We start from the raw sequence: 18387 nt of genomic DNA on the forward strand, positions 1-18387 counted from the left end.
ACCAGATCAACAAAAATCATAGAAGAAGAGGAATATTTTGTGTATGGGTGACTGCAAGGACTTATTACTTATTATAATACTGAGGGCAGATAATGTGATTTGATCAAAGAAGTAGGCATCAGTATGTGATTTCACTTTAGTTTACAGAACAGTTTTGTTGAAATGTGTCCCTAATTACCATCTAATAAAATCTAATAAGGGTCCAATCAAGGGTCAAATTTATCTAATAACAAATATATTATTTCTAGTTTTCATTTAATGTGATACAAGTGTTGTCACGTCTTATTAGTGTACTGTAAAATAAAGTGCAACCTAGAAATGGTGTGACTTTAAAATGTTTATATTGTAACTTTTCCATTCAACTAACATAATACACCTAGACACAGAAATTTCTCATCTTCTGGTGGATGAAAAGAAATTACAGTTTTTTTGGTTGAGAGAAAACCATGTCTAAATAGTGTCTGCAGCGATGATTCACTGGTGCTGTATGCAGACTGAGCCCAGCACAGCAAATCGCCTTTTTATGGTGCAATCAGGAAGGATCTGGCAGTGGTTACAGAAGTGTAGCCTGGTTCTACAATAACTGGAGTAATTTGGGATAAATGGAAATGAATCCATGAGTGAAGGCGAAAAAGCATTATGAAGACATTCTCCCACCAACTTTGAAGGTGCTGGTGTTTATTTTAAACATCAGTAAATTATTGTTTAATTTTGAATAATTTCTAGCTGTTTTGTGGCAGTGATACTGTTAGTGCTACAAAGAGGATTTTGCCAGAAAATCTGAATGCTTTATGTTTGTTTGTTCAGCCACAGACATTTTTTTATCTTGTGTTGTAAAACAAGGGTGCAGATTTCCTGCAAAATCCAATTGATGCCATGCGATGTAAAATCCTGCCAACTGTCTTAGCAATGATGTCATTTGTTTATTATCATTTTGTCAGTGTCTCAAAATGTTTCTGTTAATGATTTATTGAACATACATCCTATTACAAGAAGGCATTTTGGACAACTCAAAACACAATGTGATATTCAATTGACCCAGCACTGTGCATGGATAATACTGGACCAAAAATATGCACCGAATAAGTTCTGAATTCTGTGTGAGATTCAACTGAACCAGACACAAAAATCTTTTGTCAGCCTTTGTAATATTGGCTACAATGCACCAGCACACACAGAGCTAAGCCTTATTGTTCACCAATGCTGTTATTAATCATTTCAAAAAGGAAGACATGCTATCCAGATCTAACTTATATTAACTTTGAATATCTCGTCTTATACTTGTAAGTGATATACATGACAGTCAAACCAGATATATTGTTATTACTATTATTACTACATACTATAACAGACACCACCCCCACCCCCCCACACACAAAAAAATGGATAAAAGAACTGCAGTAACTGCATGATATCAACATCATTATTAAAATTATTATGACCATTTATGTGACATGTTGCATTACGTGTTTTTTGGTTTTGTTTTGTTTGTTTTTTGTCTGTCTAACCTTGTGTATTTTGTCCATCTCAATCATTGTTGTATCTGTAAAGTCACTATTGTATTAGTTTTGTATGATGATGATGGTAATGGTGATGATGGCGATTTCAGCTAGGATAAAATTTCAGCATTTTATCCTCGTTTGAATTCTATGACTGGAAGGTCAACCTGGGACCACTGTTGTTTTCCAGAGCCTGTTAACATCCAGTGCCTACCCTCCCCCTCCCTCGCTTTAACGTGGCACATGTAGGTGTCTTGCATTTTTTATATAGGCTTTTTGTATTTTTTTTTTTCTGTCTTGCTGCAAAACCAATTTTCCATCAGGGACAAATAAAGATGAAAGTTGAAATTGAAGTTAAAGGTATATAATTTAGATACTTATAAATACTATATATATATACCTTTATACTGTAAGTAAATCCACAAACAATGTTCTTAGTAGATATGTGTAATATCAAATCTATATGTGTTGGACAACCATTAATGAAACCAAAATCTTAGTGTATAAAAACCTTACAGGACATATAAGATGTCACATATATGATTTATTTATACAGAACATCAACAGACAACATCATGTTTACTTGATTCATACTTTATTCTTATTATTATGTTGTCTGAAAAAATGCAATAGTGGCCACTATCATGAGAAAATCATAGTATGAGGTTCTTATAAGTCAATAACATTTAAAACAAACATTTACTATTCGATGCAAGGGCCTCTCAGATTCATGCAGTATCCAGAAAAAAATTCCAGTCAGTTTATAATTGAATGTTTTATTTAAGTTCTCTTTTTAAAAACTGGGTTTGGATGACATAAACAAAAAAAAAGCTCTGAATTTGATATAACGTTTTTTTGTGAGATGTGTCTAATAATTTCAGAGTAAATAAATAAATAGTGCTGCTGTGTTTGAGTTGTGGACGGCTCAAATGCATGCTTGTTACTGGTGTAATGACAGTGGCGTGATGTTGCAGGATAAAGGGAAAGTGGAGAGGGGCAATCAAGTGTTTTAGCTATTTCAATAGCATGTCATTAGTGACACGTCTCCAACAAATGCACTGTACCGCACTGAACCTTCACCACTTATTTATCTGTACATACTGTAGCTGCCTGAACATAATACAGACGTACAGAAGCTGAAGCTCAAAGAAGCCCTTGAGCTGTATTTTCCAATGAGTCTGGCATCTGTTATTTTGCTGGAAAAAAAAATGTTACAAGCAATTTCTTTTTACGTTGTAGTTAGAGAAACAGCAGCAAGTGCAGCCTCACAAGCAGCACTGTACAACAGTTAGGTAGTGCCATTTGAAGAGTCTGAATTACAGACTAAAGCGGAGTATATATACAGTACCTGCCACAGACATCAATAGGAGGATTCTAAATTATTTATTTCTAACGCTGAAGATTTATGGTGCCATTTCTCATGGCTCTGAGAAACCAGCCTTTTCATCCTGGTAAGGCATAAATAGCGGGAGCTTACCTCGCATTGAAATGCTGTACTGTTTAGCCAGAGAACCTGCAGATAGCAAAGTGACGACAGCCCTAAATTATATGTCTCTGTATATTTGCCCCCGCCTGAAGACATGAAATAAATGCATGTGCCCTTGTGCTGTATGAGGTCTGTTGCAGGTGGACAGAAGGTGTAGATTAATTTGTGCCACCAGCATGGGAAGGCTGCATGCACATACAGTACATAGCTTGAGCAGCAGTCTGGAAAAGAGGGGAGAGCAGAGAAAACACACAGGCACTTCTGACTGCATGCCCTTCAGTGAGCACTGCAAGGTATGAAGGTGAGGAAACATTATACATAAGTGGATCCATCTGAACTTCCAGTGATGCAGCCCATTTTTACTCTCACAGAGGTCTCAGGAAGAAAGAAGGCCTTCCATGCTGATATAACCTTTCTTAACAGCATCACCTCAAGTACTGATACTGAATAATTCAGGGCCTATTAGTCTACCATTTGCCTGGACATAAAGTCTCCTAGCAACATTGCTTGACTTTGTGATCAGGTAGGTGTTTTGTCACAGAGAACGCTGCTATTGTAAGGATGTTGGGGTAGTGCTGCACATTAAACATTACCATACATATGTATCCCAGATATAGTTTAAGCAGATTATGCATGTCTGTCATTAGGTTCTCAGAAGCTTTAAAATGGAAAGATATCCTAAGAATAATTTCATCGCTGGCATATTTCCACCATCAGAATATTATTTTTCCCAAATAGATAGTTGAACTTGGTTGCACTGACAAAGATTAATTTAATCTAATCTTCAAACTGGAGTTAAGCAAAACTAGATTTAACATAACTCAGCCGACTCAAAAATAAATAGAATTTGGTTGCACAATTAAAATTTAATTTCTGTTTAGTTCTGTGTAGTTACAGATTTAAACTGAAATTAAATAAGAGTTTAATCAATAGGGAGATGCTTGCCTAACAAAATTAAAATTAATTAATTAATAATGCTGGGACCTAGTAAATATAAAAGAGGGGGGAAATTCTTAACATTAATTATTTGCTGGCTAAAAAGTTAACAACATGTTACATTGTTTCAGAAGTCAGCAACACATTTGCATTGTTTGCTATATAGCTAAAAACTTCACAAAACCTTATATTATGTTCTAGCTAGCTAAAAAGTTAGTTACTTATGATGTCTCAACAGAGACGCTCTAATTTCGCCTCGTTTGACAAAAACTTGTTTGTCCACATTAATTGATGCTCAATCCATCTCAAAAAGGCATCCATTTTAAAAGTTGAACCTCCCCAGGTGTGAGTTTATACTGGATCACGTTTTAAATGGGAGTTTAAAACAGCAGAATTAAATATATATAATATATGTCACAGTACCTCAGCTAAAATGTAATCTTTCATAACTCTAAAGTAGTTAAAGTTTGGTCCAACATATTTTTAAAGTTAAACAATGATTTTATCAGGTTTATGATTAATCCTTGTCTGTGCAATCAGGGCATAAAGCCAGCTGAGAGCTAGCTTGTAGCGCACAAACACCTAGGTGGAGAAATATTCAGTTTTGCACTTATTTATTTTATTAAATCGTCACCAGACCAAATTATAATATTCTTTGACAACCTTGTGCAGAGAATTAATCCAACAAAACACTGAAAGCAGATGGCACAACAAGTCAGAGTGCATACACTATCAGCAGAAAGTAATGAACAAGCAGCAATATAATGATGTATGTCCATAATACATATAATTCACTAATGATGACTCAGACCATCCAGTGCCATTACATTTTGATACATGCTTGCTCACACTTTGAGGCTGAGAGATTGTAAATGTCAGTGGCCTGTCACTCACACTCAGTCCCACATGGGCAGTGAGATGGAGCCTCTTAAAAAGGAAGACCGAATGACAGGACAGACATTAGTATCCTGTCTGACTCACTTAGTGTCCCACTGTCGATCTCCGGACACATTTGAGGCACTGCATCACCATTTTCTGCATTTTCAAATTTCTATTCAGTGCCTGATTATCTCCATTCAACATCTCGCCACTGGATGTTGATTGGTTCTCCTTCCCTGAATAACTGTTTAAGGTCTTCCAATTGGCTGTTGCTAAAAATTTCTGTCCCCAATTTCAGTGGGGTTAAGTTGAAATGGAAAAGTAAGGACGTCTCAGATTCAGGGATCAGATGTGAGTCAATAGCCTTCTTCCCCTCACAACAAAAATGAAAAATTAAGCCTCAGAAAAATATTATTGCAGATACCACACATCCTGATAGTTCTCTTAGAAAACACACAATACAGTTGATGACCACCAATCTAGAAACTGATCTTGTGTTTTAGTCTTTCACACTTTAATTTCTGTGACTTTCATTTCACTTATGTGAATATATGTGAAACTTTACATTGGTTGCTCACTAGATAAAAAGTTAACAAAAGGTTATAATATTTGCTAGCAAGCTAAAAACTTAAAAGTTAGTCTAATTAGCCTACTTATAATGGCTTAGCAGAAAGGCACTAATTCTTTCCCCTTTGAGAAAAACTCTGGCTGCATTAATAGAGCAACTTGATCCTTACATCTCAAAAATGCAGCAATTTCAACTGTGTGTTTTAAAATTTGCATATATTTTAAAGTTACTCCTCCCTGAATGACTGTTTAAGGTCTTCCAATTGGCTGCAGCTTCAGGTTGCTTTCCCTACTTTCAGTGCCGTTAAGTTGGTGTGGAAGAGAAATTATTTTTTTAGATTCGGGGATCACGTGAGTAAATATCCATCTTCCCCTCACAAGAGAGAAATTAAAAATTAAGCCTCTGAAAAACATCATAACAAGTATCAGACATCCTGATATTTAAAAGCTTTATTTGAAAACAAGCACACGATGCAGTTGCTGACTGATCCAGAGTTTTTTACTCTCTCACACTTTAATTTCTGTGACTTTCATTTCACTTTTGTGAATATTTATTTGAATGGCATCATTTGCGTCTTAGTTTGATGATCCGGTGAATTCACTGTTCACTGAATCAAAATTATTTGTCACATTTAATTTTGTTGTGCAGAACGTGATAATTATCTTGACAGGATCCTCTCTCCCAAATGGAAACATTTCAACAAACAAAGGTCTTTTTTTTTTTTTTACTTGTGCAGGGTTTTACAGTAACTACAGGTTAAGATGTCTCCACCACCTGACAACAGTAATCTGCATATGGTTGATGACGACCATCCAGATCTGGCTTCCAGCAGTCACTTTGGCTCTACACATGCCAAGACTCACTGACACCATACCAGTACAGAGCCAAATGGCCACTGGGCTTTTGTATTAGTTTAAATAAATCCCACTTTGGAGAGGAATGTGTTCCTCTGGACATTGACACACTGCAATATCCCGGGGTTTGAAAAAAGTGGCTCCGAACACACCAGTGACTTCCATCTGCTCAGTGAGTTATGCTTGTAAATTCTGCAATTAGATGCATAGTTAATTCCCACTATCTATCAGTTTATAGCTCGTGAGTTTGGTGGCAAAGACCACCAAGCTGTCAAGTGCTGGCACCAAGTCGAGAACATTTTATCTCCCAGTGCAATGACTCGTGCAGTGACTGAGCTGAAGAATTTATTAAGTGTCTGGAGAAGTCACCATGATGTATGCTTTCACACTTATTCTCAAACTTCACTCATTCCCTTTGTGATTAAAGACCCCTGCATTCCTAAGGATGGATTAGTCTTAAGTTTCATCGGAGAAAAAAAATATTCTCACGGAGAAAGAGATTGCCAAGAGAGTGTCGAAAATAATTAGTAACGGCCACTTGAGGTATCTCTGGGAAGGGGACAAGCTCCCGGGTGGAATGAGAGTGACCATGAAGTGGAACTGGACAGCTTGGCAGCAGCTCTCAGGAAGCAACATGGTCTCCTGGTTGGAAGCAGGATTTGGAGATTCAAGGATCATTATAGAAATGGACCTTAATACATGAATGGAGCTGCACAGAAAACAGTGAACTGGGTCTGTATTAGATAAACTTCCTAACTTGCAGAGCCTATCTTAAATGTTTATCATAATTAGAGTTAGGACCTGTTTTAGGAAAAAACAATAACAGATCAACAGTTCAATGTTCCTACCCAAACTTATGTGTATTACATAAGCATCCTAACTTACATAAGCATCCTAACTTTAACTAAAAACTTTAAAATAAGTGTTAAGCTATCCTAATGTTTTCTTTCCTACCTGTTGTAGTAACTTATTAATTAGCTAGTGCTAGTTTTTTTAACAGTAGCTGACAGTGGTGTTAACTAATAGCATGGTAGTGTTACCTCAAAGTAGCTAATAGTGGTTTTAACTAACTTGTTTTATGCATATGGCTGCTCTTTTATTGCTTTTACACAGTGGATGCTGGATGCAGCAGAGACGGTGTCAGCTATCTTGACCCACTCTCTTTCTTGTATCTTCTAAGTTTGCATCGTTGCAAATTAACCAAAAAATAAAATCTGGGGGAATTTCTCTACAGATGTAACCAACACCTCTAACTCATCTGTCTTTAAGTTAAAGTGCTCATTGTTGTTTTTGCTCCATGTTTTGTATGTTTCAGTGAAAAGTATGTGTCTAAAAAAACTACAGCTACAAAGCTGTTTAGCTCAATGCGATGAGAAAATTAATCTGATGCAGACTGATGAAGAATGTTCAAACAGTTTCACTTAAATGCATTACATGCAATGAAAGAACAGAAAAAAATACGCCCTAGTTCATAAACAGCCTATCATATCCCTTGATAATGAGGAGTGCTGCAAGTGCAAACAGCCAATCATTTAACACGTGTGTTGTGTAGTTGCACAATTGACATGTGACACAACAACAGAAACAGTCGGGAGTTTTTTATTTTAAAAAAAAAGGACAGGTATGCTTGCCTGTGGCAGTTTAGTCTATTTAAGTCTATTACCTGTGTGCTTTAATAAATAAAGTGATTAAAGTAAGGCAGTTAAATTCAAAATAAAGTGTCTAAATTCAATCTTTTTTCTTATGATCTTAAGATTTATCAATTATTATCAACTACTGACATTAAGTATTTTATTGTAATAAATTTTTCTGCTATATAACCCAGCCCGACTGTCTCAATCCCCTCCCATTACAACACAGAAATGTACAACACATTGTATGGGATATGTAGTCATAGCAAGGGACACTGTTACAGAGATAAAGGGCTGTTCAGTATATTTTATATTACTCTATTGACCAGCACAAGAGGGAAGTGCAAGTACTGTACAGAACCAGCCTCTTATGCAAGTCTGTCTCATCACCTCTACCCATGACAGCCCTCCCGTCTGTTTGGCCCCTAATTAATATGGACCATAAAGTTGCATTGTCACAATACAGACGAGCTGATGAGAAATGAGATCCAAGAGATGCAAAACACTGTAGCAATAAAACTGCTTCGTCATGGGCCATTTAAGCTTGAAAATAAAGCTTTTTACAACAACAGAAGTATGACACACATTTTCTCTGTCTCTCTCCATCACTCAGCAGCTGATGGAGAGAGACAGAAATGAATGTGAAATTCTAACAGGTGGGTGTGCGTCTTTCCAAATAAAGAGTAATCAGATTGACTATTTTGTCTTTACTCGATTTATTTTTTTTTTTTGTTGAATTCACGTGTTTGGGATAGTGGACAGCCAGGTCTACAGAGGTAGGTCCCTGGCCAGATAAAAAAGAATCAGTAATACTTTATTTGAAGGGATGTGCATGAAATTACACTGTCATAACCATGACATGACACCTGTCACAGACATGAAGGAAGGAGTCTTCTTTAATGTTTATTACTGTTGTCAGTTGTCAAGTGTCATTTTTAATGCACAGCAACATTTTTGTTTTGACAACTTGACATTAACCAAGACAACGTAACCTAATGTGTTTGTAATGACAACGGTACATTATCAAACTTACATAAACTGTTTAGCTTTGTTGTTTTAACATGACATTATACTGTCATACGTGGTTGGTTTGACACTGGCTGTCATGAGGCCATTTTGAGTGTGTCATGGTTAATTCCCTTAGGCTCTAGTAAAACTGTACCACTTAGATTTGTTATAAAAATACCATTAAATGTTATAAGGCCAGTTTGATGACAGAGTGCAGTATGATGTGATGGACAGAGTTACCTGGTGGCCAGATAGATGTTCACTTGTTGTTAAAGTAGGATAACCACTATCTTGTCTGGCAACAAGCAAACTAAAATTATAGCAAACTAAAGCTAAAGCAGTCTAAAGCTAAAGATGGCTAACCGCTACAGATACAATCAGCACCTCAAACAGACAAGCACACTATTAAAAAATACAAAAAAACGTCTGGGTTACCTACATTTCAAAACTCAGTCAAGATCTGGGAAATCCGGTCCAGCTCAAAACACACAGTCAGAACCATAAATACTCTCAAAAAGGCACAAAATCAGCCAGACAGTGTTTGTACTTCTGCTTATATTTGCCAAAATAAACAACTACTATGTAAACATGCATACTCATGTGACTGAAAACTGCCACAGTACATACAGTACAGCAGTCACAGCAGCGGCAACAGTCAGCAAGACAAGCCAGCAAACAACTCATTTAAACAGTGAGGCACTTACCTTATCAGCCAAATGTTGATCAAGACTGGCACAAAAGGTTTTGTTTTAATCCCAAAGGATTAAAACAAGACAATTCAGTGACATAATCAGTCCAAAAACACAAGATTTCCATCAATATTTCCACAGTAAACGGTAAGAAAACAGGGGTCGGAAGTTGTAATCCGCCACTTCTATTGCCTCTCTCTGTGTTTACAAGTTTCAAAAACGCCATTGCTACAAGTCTTGTCTCCACCATACTTGAGCCAATAGGAGCTTTCATGCCCTGTCTAGAGAACCCAATAGCCAATCAGTGTCCGAGTTGAAAGGACGAGCCTGCCTCTCTTCTCCCGCATAAAGACAGAACCAATTGCATCAGATTGTGCAGTTGACTGGCGCTTTGTATAGCCAATGAAATCCCCAAAATGACAACGTTCAGGTTTTACATACAAAATAAAACCAGAATAGGGAAATTAGGTACATTTACTATGAGTTATACCATGAGTTGCTTCTTATATGATCTGTTTTTGTACTTGTTATTCCTTTTTATGCACAAAGTTTATTTTTAACAAGAGACAGAGCGTTATACTGTACTACTGTGGAAAAATCCTATTAATTAAATGTGTTAAAATTCTATTACTTAATGCCAGTTGCACTTAAAGTGATTCTGATTGCTGGAGTAAAAACTTAAGAGAGTGACCTTTCCAAAGAGACAAACACCATACTCCACCATGTACCATGTACGCCACATGGTCCAAGAGCAGCTTCCTGTTTACTTGGGTCATAATCTTGATATGTGTCCTTGTGCAAAATATGCACAGCTCGTATGAGGTTGATGTCGAGATGTCATAAAAAACAGACTTATACGAATCCCTTCAAATAAAGTGTTACTGAATAAAGACATTGTGCTTATGTGGTCTTATAACAATGGGCTTCATGCATCCCTTATCTACATCTAGACCAGTTTCTGAGTTTGCAGAGCTAAAAACATAACAGCAATGGAAGTTTAAAGATGACAGAAATGAAATCACATCAGTGCTCGAGGCGTCTGTGAAGCAGGTAAATGATCTTTCCAACACTTTCCCACTGAGAGAGGCTACGGGGAAAGGCCATTTGCGCCCTTTTCAAATCCCTCAGATGAAGTGGACTGCCATAGAGTACATCCTAAGTCTTCATCTCCCGCTTTCACACACACACACACACACACACACACACACCAGCGACAGGGGCAGCAACTCTCCTTTGGCAGGGACACTAAGCACTGAACAGCTCTGAGCACAGCAGGAGGCTTTGGCCACCTGCATACTGTGGAGTGGAGATAGAGAGACAAATCCAACACTGAAATTGGTGATAGACACTACAACATTTCCTTTTTTCCGCTCCAAGGATTTCAGCAATTTGTTTTCAAGGTTTACACTGTGCTTAGGTATGAGGAATGGCGTTAAAAAAAACAAAATAAATCAAAGATTTCAGATTGCTGTGGGTGCTAAAGCTGACTCACTTTTATGGTACAGGAAGAGAAAAATGCTTTTACTGTTCCCCAGGCCCCGCGAAGACCTATGCAAAATGTAAACAATGTTTGAGCCTACCTCTGAGCCTTGTTACAAGGGCCAACTACTGTGCAGTGTTCATTAGAGTGGAAATGATATGTGCAAACAAAGAGAGGCGCCCAAGCAGCACACACTGCTGCGTCTTCTCATCTCTGAATTGCAAATGAATGCAGCCTCCTCACCTGGTCCCTGCAGGCAGTGTCCCAGTGCCTCCAATCAGTGCTTTATTGACAGTAGGCATCCAGCAGAAAAAACTGGGAGCGCTAATAGTTGAGGATGATGCCTGATAAACACATTCTCCCCTCTAACTGCTCCCCCACATATTTTACTGCCTGGCAGGGTGGCCTCCAACCAAGGACAAAATGTGAGGCTGCTTGGCAAACAGAGCTGCTTATGCAAAAACTGGCACGCAGTTTACTGAAGAGTCAGTTCTGACTCAGTTTGGCTGTTCTCCATCTGCTTTGTAATTTTAAAAGGTGCATCTTTGTCCATACTGGCACTGAATCTTGTTGGAGGAGACAAATGTTTTCTATGAATATATCAAGAAGAGCACAACATTTCAGACAAATTCCGGATGAGATATAAGGGATTTGAGGAAACAGCATCCTCACATGTTCGGCTCAGTAAGCAAACGAACTGCCTGCAGGGCTGGGTAGTGATACATCACATGTAATCATGATTACGTAATCAAATTACAAAAATACACTGTAAGAAGTGAATCATGACAACGTCCTTTTCAGATTTTTTCCCTCTGTAGCTAAGCTGCCATTTTCTCTTGGTGATTCAGATGAAAGATAAGTCTAAAGCAAGACAAAGTTATATTTGTGATGAATAAAATATTATTTTAAATATACGGCCCACAAGAATTGGCTACATTTTGTTGTTTTAAGTTTACATAATCTCTCTGAACCAAATTTATTATTGTTCAATCATGCTAACATTAGCAATTGAACTAAAACACAAAGGTTACTATAAAAAAAAAAAATCAATACATCCATACTATTAGGTTGTTTTCACTTATGGGTAAAGCAAATAATTGAGTTGGAAAAATGTAAAAAAAAAAAATTAAGTTGACTTGCCTTAAATTTAAGTTACATTAATGCAAACTATTGGTTTGTTTTCATTTAACTTGTTCACTTGATTTGAAAAAGCGTAATTCAGTTGAAGTATATTGGTTGCATAAATCTCTTTTTTCAGAGTAACTATAGTCAGCCCAGTTTATATTTGTTAAATGTGTAATTAGATTATAGTTTCTTTGTCACAGATTACTTGACTACTATCTTGGATGGATCTATAAAATATGTCAATTTTAGAATATTGAAACATCTTTTTCATAACAACCAATGCCCTGTTGCTCTTAAAAAGCCTCTCTGACATATGTTTCTCCTCTCAGGATGCCAGTTTTCTTAATTGTGACTTAACTAATACTTCTTTTAATGACAGTTTCCTCTTACTTACGCTACAAGAGCAACGTCCTCCATGGGGCCTTTGATTAAAAACCTACAATAACAAAAATGTTGTAGAATACACACAGTGCACCTTCAGTTTGTGCTAATAGTCGGCTCTTTTTGTGAGGGTAATTTGATTTGATCAACTGCAAAAGCTGAATATGCTAACCTTTCTTTGCACTCAGAATATTTTGAGATGTTTAAAGAGAAAAAATATTTTTTGTGGAACTCTAATTTTATAATAAGGTGCATTTTTTCCAATGTATGATTTGAAGGTAATCCAAAAGTGATCCAGAAGTATTCAGATTATATTACATTTTTTGTAATCCCAAGGATTATTTTACTGATTACAAAACAGGGTATTTGTATTCAGATGACTCCCAAGTTATCTGACCCAACACTGGTGATATGTACAATAATGTTGAGACTGCTGGCATCCTATGTTAGTGTATAGGGCAGCTCTGGCCATGGAGGCACAGCATTAGACTTCCAGTGCAGCAGATGTCTGTGTCCAAACCATTCTGTCTAAATAACAGGGAGGGTGGCACCGTAAACACAGCCTTGCTTGGCTTTGTCGAGCTAATGACTTCCTGCTCCACTGGCTTGTGAAACAGTGTTAGAGCCGAAATAAGTAAAATCGGGAGCAGAATTTAATCTGTCACTCAATAGAAAGCCTTTAAGCAGAAACATGCAGCCACCCAGAGGGTGCACGCAAGTGAAGTGAAATTACAGCGAAAGCTCCCTGGCACCGAGAGTGAAGCACCAGAACAGGTTGTGTATAGGAATGAGGATTACAGATTGGTTGGATAAATAGGGGATTCTTTAAAGCAAAACACACCAAGTGTGAATGTCAACCAAGGTGGTAATCTAAAACCATCAATCCCCTTTGAATCTCGGTAAGCTTCACCTATGTAGAATCGAGATTGATGTGGGGAGGAAGACTGTGCTTGCTCACGCTTTTTGATCTCCCTGAATTCGCCTCAAGCTTTTGGTTTTGAAGCGTGCAGCTGTGCAGCAGTCATATTAACAACCCAAGGGTTGCAAGGTAGTGTGAGCAACGTTCAGTCTCAGAACGGCTCCGAATTAATCATTTCAATGACTTGTTTGTTTCCTGTATAGTCTCCTGGGAAGACTGCATGGGTGTGATGAGAAGTTGTGCTAAAATTAATCAAGCACATCAATGACTGAACTGTGCTTGTTTATATTTTTGTGTGATGGTTTCAAAAAGAACAAATTATACAAAAAATATTGTAAATATGGAAGTGTAAAGGAAATCTGAATGTTTTTTTTTTTAACATATTTGTCTAAAGTAAACAAGTTAAGTTGGAGTATCCACTTTTCTAGCAATGTTACAGTCAGTATGTTCTCCTTTGAAATTTTCATTCAAGGCCAGAACATTTGTTCTTGTTTGCTTGTTCTACGTTTATTGGAGTTAAAATTAGAGCAATATGTTTCTGAGTCTGGCAGGCCGTCACTGAACTTCAACACCAGAATGTGTATTTTTGAAGCAGTGGACTTTTGATTTACAATATTGAAGCTATTTCAAAATGTAATTAAATCACTTTCTGAATTGTTGAAAATAAACTTCAGTGTCTTGTTTAATCACATTACATTTTTCACATTAACTTCAAACTATTGATAATGCAATGATTTGCGGATACATTTTGACTTGTATTCAACTGAGTACATAACAAAGACAAGTCAATTAATGTTGAAACTGATAAACTTTTTTTGTAGATATAAATTCATTCTGACTTTGATGCCTGCAACACATATATATATAGGATTTAAAGCAATATTTGCTGCCATCCAGATGATGCCTTTTTCAGAGAGGTCCCTTCTTATTTCAGTAAGACAAGACACATTCTGCTCATGTTACATCAGTGCAGTCTGACTTCGTAGTGAAAGAGTTCAGATAGTAGACCGGCCTCCCTGCAGTCCAGGTCTCCCATCGAAAATGTGTGACACATTATGAAGCAGGAAATATAACAGCAGAGACCCCAGACTGTTGAGCACTTGAAGTCTTACATCAAGCAAGAAAGAATTTCACTTCCAAAACTTCAACAATTACTGTCCTCAGTTCCCAAATGCTTACTGAGCGTTGTTAAAAAAAAAAAAAAAAAAAAAAGATGATGTAATACAGTGGAAAACATGACCCTGTCCAAACATTTTTGGAACATGTTGCAGGCATCAAATTCAGCATGAGTGTATATTTACATTTACATATCTTTTAAAAAAACAATAGTTTATCAGTTCAAGCATTAAATATTGTGTATTTGTACTGTATTCAGTTGAATACAGTTAATGCAAATAATGGCACAATGTTTTTATTTATGTTTTAATAAAAGATCCAAGTATTTTGGGGTTTGTAAATAAAATGTATTTTCTATGAACTTTGTATAGAATTACGTCTGTATGGACCATTCAAATGATAAAAATATTTAATGGCCTTTCTTGTTGCTTTATAAGGTTGAATGTGTGTTTATATGTCCTTGTTACTGTTTACAATACTTGAAACTGCAGCCTTTTCAGTCTTTGGTCAGAGGTGGGTTCTTTATGTATGTCTTGTATATAGAAAAACATCTTTGACATTGATTGAACTGTTGTTGTTACATGATAAAGTAGAGCCCTCATTTCAAAAATGTTGACCTGAGAAAAAAACACATCAGTGAATTGTTTTGCTAAAACTGCCATGCCCACTTTGTAACCTCCTTTCCTCTATCTGTTTTCTGATGATGATTAATTTGAAACCAAATTGCATCCAAATTATACCTCTATGCAATTACTGCAAGCCAATATTGATTCTGTAAACAAACAGCTGAATTTATTTACTAAAAAACCCTCCAAAATCACTCATATTACAAATGGTTATCTGTTCAATAATGAAAATAGACAAGCCTTTTCAAAAGATGATGATGAGTTGTACAAACTTTTGAAACATAATGCGTAATGCCAGCAACTCCAACTTAGAGGCAGTGAAACTTACAATATTTTTTCTTAATTTAACAAGTCTATTCTGAATCACTGACATCAAAGTTTCCTGTGTTCCACATTAATATTCATGTGTGAAGAAAAAAAAAACTCTCAAAATAAGACATGAAATGCAGATTAGCCTCTTGTGAGAAGATATGCAAATAGGAACCCAGACACTTGAAGCTTTTCTTTGCACATGAGCAAACACTCCACATGCACACATACTGTAAATATGCTTCTGTATTCAAATCTACCTACACACCATTTAAACAGAGTTTAAAATTCATAAGGTCACAATCATCTAAGGATTTCATTATAATTCTGTAAGGCCAAATATAGAAATAACCGGCAAGTTTCATATGTGTCTGAGCAAATCACAAAGTTATTGAATTACAAGAGCAGACTAGCTTTAATTGAAGGGTATTTTTGGCAGTATTCTATGAGGTAATACAGAGTAGACAGGTGGGTAAAGGAGTAAAAATAAATAAAACCCTCCCAAAACTTCATCACTACGTCGGAATCCTGTTAGATATTAAAATTCACACAACTTGGGAATAACTCAACATCACAACATGAGTTTTTGTGTGTTGCTCGTTGGTGGTCATGGGCAAACAACCTTGAAATGTCCCACATTTTCTCACATATATAAAAAAAAAAATCACCAGTCTAATGAACATAGTCTTTGGCACCTTAAAATGGAAGGACCATGTCATACTGAAGACGATGTAATTCTTTTACGGCTCAAACCAATGTGGACAAAACTCCCCCAGTTTAAGAGAATCTGCAATGTGTGCCTGTAACAAGTAACAAAATATTTGAAACTGAAACATTAAAACGGACTTCATTATATTGGAATATTATTCTGCAGAATTCAATATTAAAAGGAGTTTAAATTTAACATATTTAGTAGAAGTCCAGTGTTTGTGCATCTTTAAAAAAAAAACACCATACATATCTGCACCTGAAAGATCTCAAAAGCTCTACAGAAAGCTCCTTTATAATAGCAAAAAAGTACATTCACGTACATATTCTAAATTATTCAACATTAAAAGGAGCCTTAATTTATCCTATATAGTAGAAATCCAGTGTTTGTGCATCTTTTAAAAAAGTACCACATAGCTCTGCATCTAAAGCTCCACAGAAACCTCCTTTATGGTAGCAAACAGAAATACATTCCCTTCGTACTTAAATAAATATGACTGGACAAAACCAGGATTGAGCCTCAAAAAAGCAAAAGCAGAAGAATTCAGGCTTGCACTACACTAAAGATAAGAATAAATCGGTAATATGACATAAACCTTATCTTAATAAAATACTTCTCTCACAAGCTTTAAAAAAAAATCTTAATTCATGTGAATATCATATTCATGTAAAGGCTTTGATTCCACATATATTATTATGCATCTATGTAACCTATATTTACACTCTAAGATCAGACTTTGCTTTAAATCAATTTCAAATATATCTATTACATCAAACAGAAACTTACTGCCCAAAATGATTTTCCTTTGATGTCAGCAATCATGACCTATCATCGCTTTGTTCAAATGATGGATATCTCAGCTCGGAACAAGAGCCACATGTAAACTTACAGCGAGATAATTAATTGAAAATGGGTTAATTCCTCCCACTGCGCTAGTCCACATTAATGGGAAAGAGATAAGAAGAGTCTTAATAGTTGGTCAGACCTTCTTGGAGAAGTGTAGCCGGAGCAGGGCTTATCTAAATCCTCTTGGCAGAGCTATCTGAATGGTGAGAGGAGAGTGCAGAGGAGTGCTTAAATTTGCCTGAAAAGCAGCTCTTATAAATAAAGTAGCAGCAGGAAGATCTTCTGATAGCGCTCAACTTCACTGTTCTGTATTGACTAACTTATTCAATACTTTGTGTTACATAAAAAAGAACATATGAGAAGTAATATCACTTGATGGTGTGAATGAGTGTGCCATAGTAAGTAAAATATGGGTCGCACTTTATTTTTCAATGCACTAAAAAGGCCGTTACTACACTTTCTTAGAGGGTAGTTAAACTGTAGAATAAACTAAAGAGTGTTTTACATCCCATTGTTAGACCCTCATTAGACATTATTAGGAGGCAATTCAGAACATATTATAACAGAACTGTACGGTAAACTAAAGTGAATTCACATATCTTCTTCTTAAGACACACATTCTTTGGCTGGTCCTATACAATTAGCCAAGACCAACGTCATCTTGATATTGACCAACAGTATTACATCATTGTTACAGCTTATTAGTGTACTGTTGGGTATATAGTGTCTAATAAGGGTATAGTTGTGTTTGTTGAATGTCTAATAAAAAACATATTTCTAGTTTTTGTCTAATCTGCTACATTGTACAGCTTGTTATGTCTTTTTAGTGTTCTATAAAATAAAGTGCGACCAAATACGATAAGAGCCCTGGTTAAACTATTTAAAAACAGTCTTCTTTTAGTGCCTCTTCTCCGTCCTTGCCTCTGGAAGCAGCTGGCCTCTCCTGCTGGCTGAAAAGAATCATGTCCCTCCCGTGTGCTTGATGTCACCGAAAGCATGAGGCGACCTGAGTTTGGGTTACGACGCCGTCTCCGCCAAAGTGGCTTCGCCTTCGCTCTGCCTCAGCGACTGCCTGCTGGAGTCTCTGTCTGCCTCATCCTCTTCATCAGATCTGCCAAGACCCAGGTGTCTACGGCACACAGGGGGGCTATAGGGGTCAACACACAGACAGACACACCATTATATCATTACTTGGCAATGTATGGCAGAAACAAAAGTGAAAGGCGTAGAGAATAGAAAAGGTTGTTGTAAAAGTATGGAATGGGAAATTCAGGCTGCAGGATTACACTCCTCCCCAGGCAGTAAACAACGCATCCCCCCGAGGTG

General features: G+C 36.7%; 1 protein-coding gene across 5 annotated transcripts in view; it reads right to left on the minus strand.

Annotated features, from left to right (window-relative positions):
- Positions 1-15337: 15337 nt before the first annotated feature.
- The window catches only part of LOC146318758 (unconventional myosin-XVIIIa-like), a 100256-nt gene continuing 97206 nt past the window's right edge, over positions 15338-18387 (minus strand). For 4 of the 5 annotated variants that reach the window (XM_084730891.1, XM_084730892.1, XM_084730890.1 and 1 more), the window contains one exon: positions 18071-18208. Coding sequence is in view for 1 of the 5 variants with exons in the window: in XM_084730893.1 (XP_084587019.1) it covers positions 18079-18208 (130 nt within the window). In the remaining 4 variants the exon portion in view is untranslated. Of the gene's footprint in view, positions 18209-18387 lie in introns of all 5 variants that reach the window. The other variant, XM_084730893.1, reaches the window with a different exon arrangement.

This window comes from Lutjanus erythropterus, chromosome 11 (genome assembly GCF_056507025.1).
Source record: "Lutjanus erythropterus isolate fLutEry1 chromosome 11, fLutEry1.hap2, whole genome shotgun sequence".
Taxonomy (NCBI): Eukaryota; Metazoa; Chordata; class Actinopteri; order Lutjaniformes; family Lutjanidae; genus Lutjanus; species Lutjanus erythropterus.